This window comes from Lolium rigidum, chromosome 3, assembly GCF_022539505.1.
Source record: "Lolium rigidum isolate FL_2022 chromosome 3, APGP_CSIRO_Lrig_0.1, whole genome shotgun sequence".
Lineage (NCBI taxonomy): Eukaryota > Viridiplantae > Streptophyta > Magnoliopsida > Poales > Poaceae > Lolium > Lolium rigidum.
Genome location: NC_061510.1, coordinates 114543024 through 114551421, shown reverse-complemented (window position 1 = coordinate 114551421; position 8398 = coordinate 114543024). Strand labels below are relative to the sequence as shown.

General features: G+C 41.6%; 1 protein-coding gene across 1 annotated transcript; it reads right to left on the bottom strand.

The window, feature by feature from the left end:
• Positions 1-5522: 5522 nt before the first annotated feature.
• LOC124698032 (putative lipid-transfer protein DIR1) lies at positions 5523-6132 on the bottom strand. Its single transcript, XM_047230557.1, has one exon. It carries the CDS (start codon positions 6089-6091, stop codon positions 5777-5779), a length of 315 nt encoding a protein of 104 aa, XP_047086513.1. The 5' UTR covers positions 6092-6132; the 3' UTR covers positions 5523-5776.
• Positions 6133-8398: the final 2266 nt, after the last annotated feature.

Genomic DNA, 8398 nt, shown 5'->3' with positions numbered 1-8398 from the left:
TGAAAAAGATTACATTCTTCAATTAAACGAGGACGTGGACCTTTGTTACGCCTCGGTCTATCAGCAGCAATGGAATCATTTGTTTGCTGCAAAACAGGTGGTGAGTGATGAATAACAGTGTTATCATTTTCAGCAACATCATTTTCTTTCTCCTCCACGTGCTCCACCTGCACACTAATCCTCTATTGCTCATCATCAGAACTATCAGAAAAGTCAACAGCATCAGTAACATCTGTAGATGAACTCTTATAAAACATGGCAGCCTCATTAAAGACTACATTCCTGCTATGCAAAACTTTCTTAGTTTCAGGATTCCATAACTTGTATGCCTTAACTCCTGAACCATAACCAAGAAACACACACTTAACAGCCCTAGGCTCTAGCTTTCCATTATCAACATGAGCATAAGCGGTGCAACCGAAAACTCTCAACTGTGAATAATCAGTAGGTGAACCAGACCATACCTCAATAGGAGTTTTCTTATCAAGCGGAATACAAGGTGACCTGTTTATCAAGTAGCAGGCGGTGGAGGCTGCTTCAGCCCAGAAACGTCTATGCATACCAGCATTGGACAACATGCAGCGAGCCTTGGAGATGATGGTTCTGTTCATCCTCTCTGCCACACCATTCTGTTGAGGAGTATATGGGATGGTGTGGTGCCTGACAATGCCTTCGTCGTTGCAATAATCATTGAAAACAGTAGAACAAAACTCCGTGCCATTGTCAGTACGAAGCAATTTAACTTTCTTTTTTGTTTGCTTCTCTACCATAAGTTTCCACTTTCTAAAAGCATCAAACACATCAGATTTATGTTTCAGAAAGAAAGGCCACACTTTTCTGGAGTAATCATCTATGATAGTAAGCATGTAATTTGCACCACCAAGAGAAGTCTTGCGGGAAGGTCCCCACACATCAGCATGCACATAATCTAGTATCCCTTTAGTGGTATGAACGGAAGCATTGAATTTAAATCATTTATGCTTACCAAAAATGCAGTGCTCACAGAACTCAAACTTACTCAAATTGCAGCCATCTAGCAGGTCTCTCCTGTGCAATTCTGCCATGCCATGTTCACTCATATGTCCAAGACGCATATGCCACAGATTAGTTTTACCAGGTTCATCAGGAATAACAACAGCAGCAATACCAGACAAAGTGCTACCTCTAAGAACATATAACTTTGCAGAATTCATATCACCAATCATTTGAACGAGAGAACCTTTTGATACCTTCAGAACTCCGCGAGAACCGGAGTGTTTGTACCCGTCAACATCAAGGGTACTAAGAGAGATCAGATTTCTGGCCATGCCAGGTATGTGTCTCACATCTGTCAGAGTGCGTGTCATGCCATCATGCATCTTGATCTGAACGGAACCAATGCCCACGATCTCACGTGGGTTGTTATCTCCCATACGCACAACATCTCCACTCTGCACAAACTCATAAGAACTGAACCAGTCTTTGTTACAACAAATATGAAACGAACATGCAGAATCAAGGATCCACTCATCATTACCATAAACACAACCAGCAAAAACAACTAGGCAATCGCGATCAGAATTATCACTGGAAACAACATCAGCATTACCATCACCCTCAGATTTGTTTTTCGGTTGGTAAGTACCATTTCTTTTCTCTTTGTTCTGCAACTTCCAACAATCATCAATATTGTGTCTAGTTTTCTTACAATACTTGCAGAACTTACCATATCGTCCCTTGTACTTTGAGCGACCTCTGTCGGTCTTGCTCTTATCTCTGTTATAGTTGTTGTAGTTGTTGTTTCTGTTCTCGATCCTGCCTCGGACCTGCACTGCTTCTGCCTTAGATGACGAACCCTCTGTCTGCACCATAGATCTCATCTTTTCCCTCTGCTGGAGGGCCTCATAGACTTCGGCAAGGGTTATTTCATCACGACTGTATAACAAAGTGTCTTGAAAATTCGCAAAGGAATTAGGCAACGAGACTAACAGTATAAGAGCGAGATCCTCATCATCATAATTTACCTCCATGGATAGAAAATCAGAAACGATCTCTCTAAAGATCGATAGGTGATTCATCATTGACGCACCTTCTTGCAGCTTGTGCAGGAACAACTTCATCTGCATGTGCATCTTACTGGTTAGATCTTTAGACATGCAGATCGATTCCAGTTTCAACGACATCGCCGCTGCGGATTTCTCAGACAGCACTTCCTGCAAGATATTGTTGGATAGATGAAGCTGAATTAAAGAAAACGCCTTACGGTCTTTCCTCTTTTCTTCGTCGGTCCAGGTCTTGGCATATTTCTTGCCAAATCCATCAAGAGCTTCATCCAGATCAGAAGATTGGGTAAGGATCGCCCTCATCTTCACTTGCCACAGAGAAAATCTCGTGGTATAATCCAGCTGCGGTAGATCGAACTTCAAAGAAGACATGTCGCAAAACCCTAGATTTAAACACGGGCTCTGATACCACTTGTTATAAAAGCGACAAGCAAATAACGAAGAACGAAACAAGAACACATGCAGGGGACACAAGATTTAACGTGGAAAACCCCTTCCAACACAGAAGGGAAAAACCACGGGCGCCGACCAAGAAACTTCACTATACCGGGGAGTATTTACAAACGCCGTGGGTTATCTTATAATCTGATAAACCCTAGCCAGCGGCTTACAAGATGTATATATAGGCGGTGCCAACGATCCGTACCCACCTTTAGTATATGAATTTGGATCACAATACAACAGAAATCACCACCAGGACCAGCACTTTTGTACCAACAACCCTGAAACAAATTTGGAAAATGATGGGACACACTCGACGCCCGAGCCAGCTTTGCCGCCACCGGGTACACAAATCACTTGGGGTAACGCAGCCCAGGAGCGCCCGAACAGAGTAGTTGAAGATCCTTCGCATCGGCATCCTGCCCGGAGAAAGAACGGTCACCATCGTGTGGTTGATGAGGGCCTCCCTTTGGCTATGAGAAGATGGCCAAAGAGGGCTATGACCATCGTGAGTCCCTGCTAAGGATCTAGCTCCGAGGAGAGTTTGCAGCTCGAATTCCCGCCTAGCCATTTTTTCCAGATCGACAAGCCTCATTGAAGAGGAGGCTAACGCAGCGATGCCTCCCTTCTTTGGCTGCTTCCTCGGGAGCACCACAAACAACAATGTTACCGCCACCATACTTTAGAAGCCGCTTGCAAGCTCCGTAGACGAAATCCCCATTGGCATCCAACCATTTAACGTTACTGACTACTACTGCTACTATTGCTTCTGCTACTGCTGCTGTGGTGATGGAGCACCGTATGGAGCATATGTCGGAGCAATGTACATCGGATGAATGTATGTTGGAGCAGCATGGTAGTCGTGCTTCGGCTGGCATGGCGCAAGAAGCCCAGTGGCACGGGCAGACAAACGCCAGGTTAAGGTGCATTAATTGTAAATTTCCATGTATGGTTGTGAGTGACCCCGACATTTGCATCATGTTAATAAACACAACCTTTTCTTGCATTTCTTAATAAAGGGTGTTTTATTACTTAAAACATTTAAGCATTACACCTGACATATGTATAACTAGGATGCACATCTTTTCGGAAAAAATAACTAGATGCACACAGCTACACAAGTCCAGCAAAAAGGAGAGAAATGAAAAAAAAAAGGTGCAATACAAGTAATCCACACCAAAACTGTAAAGACGCCTATAGCAATGGAGGACCAATCCGTTGATCACGCTGCCATCTATGTTGGATAAAAGTATCTCTCACCGTATACTCCAACCGCGTAGACATCTCCATAAAAAGTCTAGATTCTTCACACATTGTAGAGACGGTCATGAACAGAGCAAAGTTGTGCACTGGTAGATAGCCTTTTATTGCATAATTCATAGTTCATAAAATTTTACATATCAAGTGTTACATAGGGTTTATACAAAAATCTACCATTGTAATATCATAAATTGCCATATGCATCTAGGATCCTAATAGAAAGTTGCCAACGAGCATCGCTGAGGAAATTCTGAGCAACCATTAGCAGTCGGTTGCATCCAGTCCGGTTGTTGTCCGGAAGAAAGAGTCACCATAGTTGTATCCAGTGCACATCAAAGTGGATAACCTGCAAAAAAAAAAGTTGAGGCTCCATATCTTGTTAAAAACAATGCTATTGCTGCAATTCCAAATTGACCAATATAAAGGGTAAACACCTATGCATATGATTTATTTTTTTGCATCAATACCATTAAGCCAATTCCAAACATATTGGTTATATTAGTTGGTGGAGGGATATTACAGGTCAAGTGAACAATTTGCCAAACATTCCAAGCAAAAGGACATGAAATAAATAAATGTGCAACCGGCCTCATCTGTATCACAAAAGCAACATTTCTATCTCCCATCTTATTTTCTTTTACTAAGATTTATCTTTTGTAAGAAGAACAATTCCATGTTTGGCAGTAAAGAGCAAAAGCAAGTGCATTCGGTCAACAGTACTAGAACGAAATCCATATGTAACAATAACTTGCATTTCGCTATTGCATTTATATTGAAGTTCTACAGTAGCCCCTAGTGCATATACATTTTTCTATAAAGTTTCCAAAAACCGTACGTATACAAGGCTAAGAGATAGAGGTTAGCAGCTAACGAACAAAAGGTACCAAGTAACTGAACTAACCTGGACAAAACAATTGACCGAAGTTGCTATGCCAGCATAAGTTAGACAAAAGAATTTCCACTACTGCATTTTGTGAGGGAAAATTAAAATGAATGAGTAAAACTTGGAGATGACCTATGCATTATGTGGATATCTCTGCGAAAAATGCATGTAGTCCTACTCTCCTTCTACTGACAACATTTCTAGCCACACTTCTATAGAACTACGTGACTTTAAGCTCTGCGTGCTTCTAAGCCAAACTTTCACCCCATTTTTGAGTGTTGAAAAGTAAGCTGAACTTATATGGAACCATTGCCGACTCCAATGGGAGGAACTGAAGGGAACACCACAGAGGTAGGTGCATATTCTATCAGAATAATGGCTAGAATAACAATTGCATGGCATATATCAAAAATAGTAAGTATCGCTAGTTGGACATGCATGCATGGTCCGTTTCTGACATTTAAACAGAACGCTCAAATAAAAGATATTGCTGAAATGTAAACTGAACTTATGGAAGCATTGCAAGAGAACGGAAGAACACTATACTGGTAGGTAAAAGCATGTTGAATCCGTGCAGGTAAATTAAGGATTACATTGTGTACATTAAACATAACACATAGGACTCTATGACTCCGTTTCGGTCCAATATTTCGTTAACTAATTGGGTAACTATCTTGCGCTTTATTAATTGATGAGGCAAAGCTTTTACATCCGTTTTTTAAAGAGTCTATAACTAGTTGGGCATGGTCTCATATTGCTCCCATAATCCATAAGTATAATTTTAGCTTGTAGTGCATCCAGCCCAGAACTCTTCTATGAAGTCAAATGTGCCGAACCCAAATAACTGTATATTCTGATGCAAAATATCACTGCAAGCGGGTAGACAATTAAACCAGATATAATAATTCTGGAACTTGCATTTAATCCTCCAAGTAAGGCACCTTTTGCCATCATTACAATTCCAGCATACATGAATACTATTCATCCAGAGCTTACTGAGAGAATTAAGCACAGGTGAAATCGAACAACACCCCGGTAAGATCGAGTAGCACAAAGCATTTCAAGTGCTCCTCCACTTATTTAGCTAGCCGTATAAGTGTTGATGCATATGTAGACGGACAGCATACATATATAGTACGTCCGATCCTCACTAGCAGTTGCTGGGCATAGTGAGACCGCACTTGCCGGGAAGCGCCATGGCACGGTTGGCATCTATGTGGTACATTCTCAGCCATACGCCGGCGACGCCTTTGTAACGACAGATGCATGACAGGTTAGCCTTCCCAAGCGCGGCACAACACTCAGACGAGGGGCTGTCCGTGGGGTTGTTCACCGCCGCTGCGGGCTGGCAAAGCTTGAATTCGCCGTTCGACAAGCCGCAGATGCCATGAGCACCCTCTATTGCGGCGAGGTAGACCACCAAGAAGAGCAGCAGTGATGCAGCCAATGCCTGTGGCTTTGCCATGGATGCTTCTGGTTTCTCGTCAGGTGGTTTGTATTTTAGGTCTTGCTTGGGGGATGTGTGAGATGATTGTTTGGTTAGGGCTATATTTATAGGGGCGGGCTGCATCAAGCAAGCACTTAGATGCAGCAAGAGTTCCCCACAAGCAGTAGCACCATATTACCGTATCATGGAAAAATCTGCACACTTTGACTCAGTCGCTAAGCATGCATGCAGTGTGCTAGCTGAGTGATAATGACTGCCACAATTGTCCATAATGAAACATCAGGAGTACGCCGCAAAGGCCAATTCTGAAATAAGCCCGCGCTCTAGCTTTTTTTGCATTGAAAAAGGAAAATGGATCGTGATAATATTTAGAAGATTGAATTGTTTAACTGACCAGATTGATTAGGACAGGCACCGACATCTCTTTATTTATGTTAGGCTGCCGAACTATATGAATAGAGAAAATAGCTTCATTATCTATGGCATGCCAAATATTTTGTTTTGAAAGAAGACATTACACTAGGCTTTAACTTCATAAACCCCCAAATGGGAAAAATGATCCAAAGTGTTGATTTGAGGTACTCAACATGTAAGGCAAGAAGAAGCCAGTAAAATAGCTTGGGTTTTAGGCCAGAGCGAATGCGGAGATGGAGGGTGGCCCGGCCCTGACGGCAGAGTCAGCAGCATGGGAGGTGACAGCAAAGGCGTCTTTTGAATCGCACACAAAGCTTTATGGAAATCATATCATGTCTTTTGGATACTTCTTTATGGAAATCAAAATGGTATAAAATATGTACTGTGATGTAGTACTAGCACACTAAATGTCCCTTCAGAAATCTAACAAAAAGCACCTCAGTTTCAATGAAAATTGGCTGCTACTAGTTAACTAATTATATAGAACTACTGTACATTCATATTGCACATTGGATGCACCCACCGTGGCTTAAGAAACTTTCTTCAGACCACAGGAGATCTGGTTGATCCCGGCAGTCAATTGGTGGGTGCTTTTGCCGACTATTTTCAGTAGTGAAGTTAAGGGGAACAGCTAGAAAAGAACGTATGAAAGATTGCGACAGATTTCTTGTGGCGGCTGTGGAAGGGGAGATCAGACTGGTCTTTGCTCGCCATGATAGCATTTCAGGGCATGCAAATTCAGAGGGACGTCGACCGTCACTTAACGGTTACTAGGTGGACAGTTGCGTCTTCTCCCTGAGTTTTGGTACTGTCTGATAGGCGGGATCGGCTCGCAGATCTTACTGTCGTGCTGGTGTTGTCTGCGACGCGTTTCATTTTTCAGTCTTTAGTCTGGTGCACACAACCTTTTCTTGCATTTTTTAACAAAGGAAATTTTATTACTTAAAATATTTAAGCATTACACCCGATATATGTATAACTACGATGCACATATTTATCGAAAAAATAACTAGATGCACACAGCCACACAATTCCAGCAAAAAGGAGAGAAATAAAAAAAGGTGCAATACAAGTAATCCGGAGAGAAACTGTAAAGAGGCCTATAGCTGTAGAGGATCAATCCGTAGATCGCGCTGTCATCTATGTTGTATAACTCTAACAGTTTAGACACCTCCATAAAAGTCTCAGTTCTTCACACGTTGTAGAGACCGTCATAAACGGAGCAAAGTTGTGCACCGGTAGATAGTCTTTACATCTCAAGTGTTACATAGGGTTCATACAAAAATCAACCATTGTAATATCATAAATCACCTATGCATCTAGGATCCTATTAGAAAGTTGTCAACACGCATTGCTGAAAAAATCCTGAGCAACCATTAGAGTCGATTGCATCCAGTAACCATAAACTCCCGGTTGTTGTCCGGGAGAAAGAGTTGCCAAAGTTGTATCCAGTGCACATACATGGATAACCTGAAAAAAAGTTGAGGCTCATATCTTGTTAAAAACAATGTTATTGATGTAATTTCAAATTGACCAACATAAAGTGGAATCACCTATGCATATGATAGATTTTTTTTTTGCATCAATACCATTAAGCCAATTCCAAACATATTGGTTATATTAGTTGGTGGAGGGATATTACAGGTAAAGTGAACAATTCGCCAAACATGCCGAGTAAAAGGACATGAAATAAATAAATGTGCAACCGGTCTCGTCAGAATCACAAAAGCAACATTTCTTTTGCTCCCATCACATTTTCTTTTACTAAGATTATCTTTTGTAAGAAGAACAATTCCATGCTTGGCAGTAAAGATCAAAATCAAGTGCATTCGATCAACGGTACTAGAACGAAATCCACATGTAATAGTAACTTGCATTTCACTACTGCATTGTTATTGAAGTTGTACAGTA

Coding starts and splice junctions, on each gene's coding strand:
- LOC124698032 (XM_047230557.1), bottom strand. CDS start 6,091: ATGGCAAAGCCACAGGCATTGGCTGCATCACTGCTGCTCTTCTTGGTG.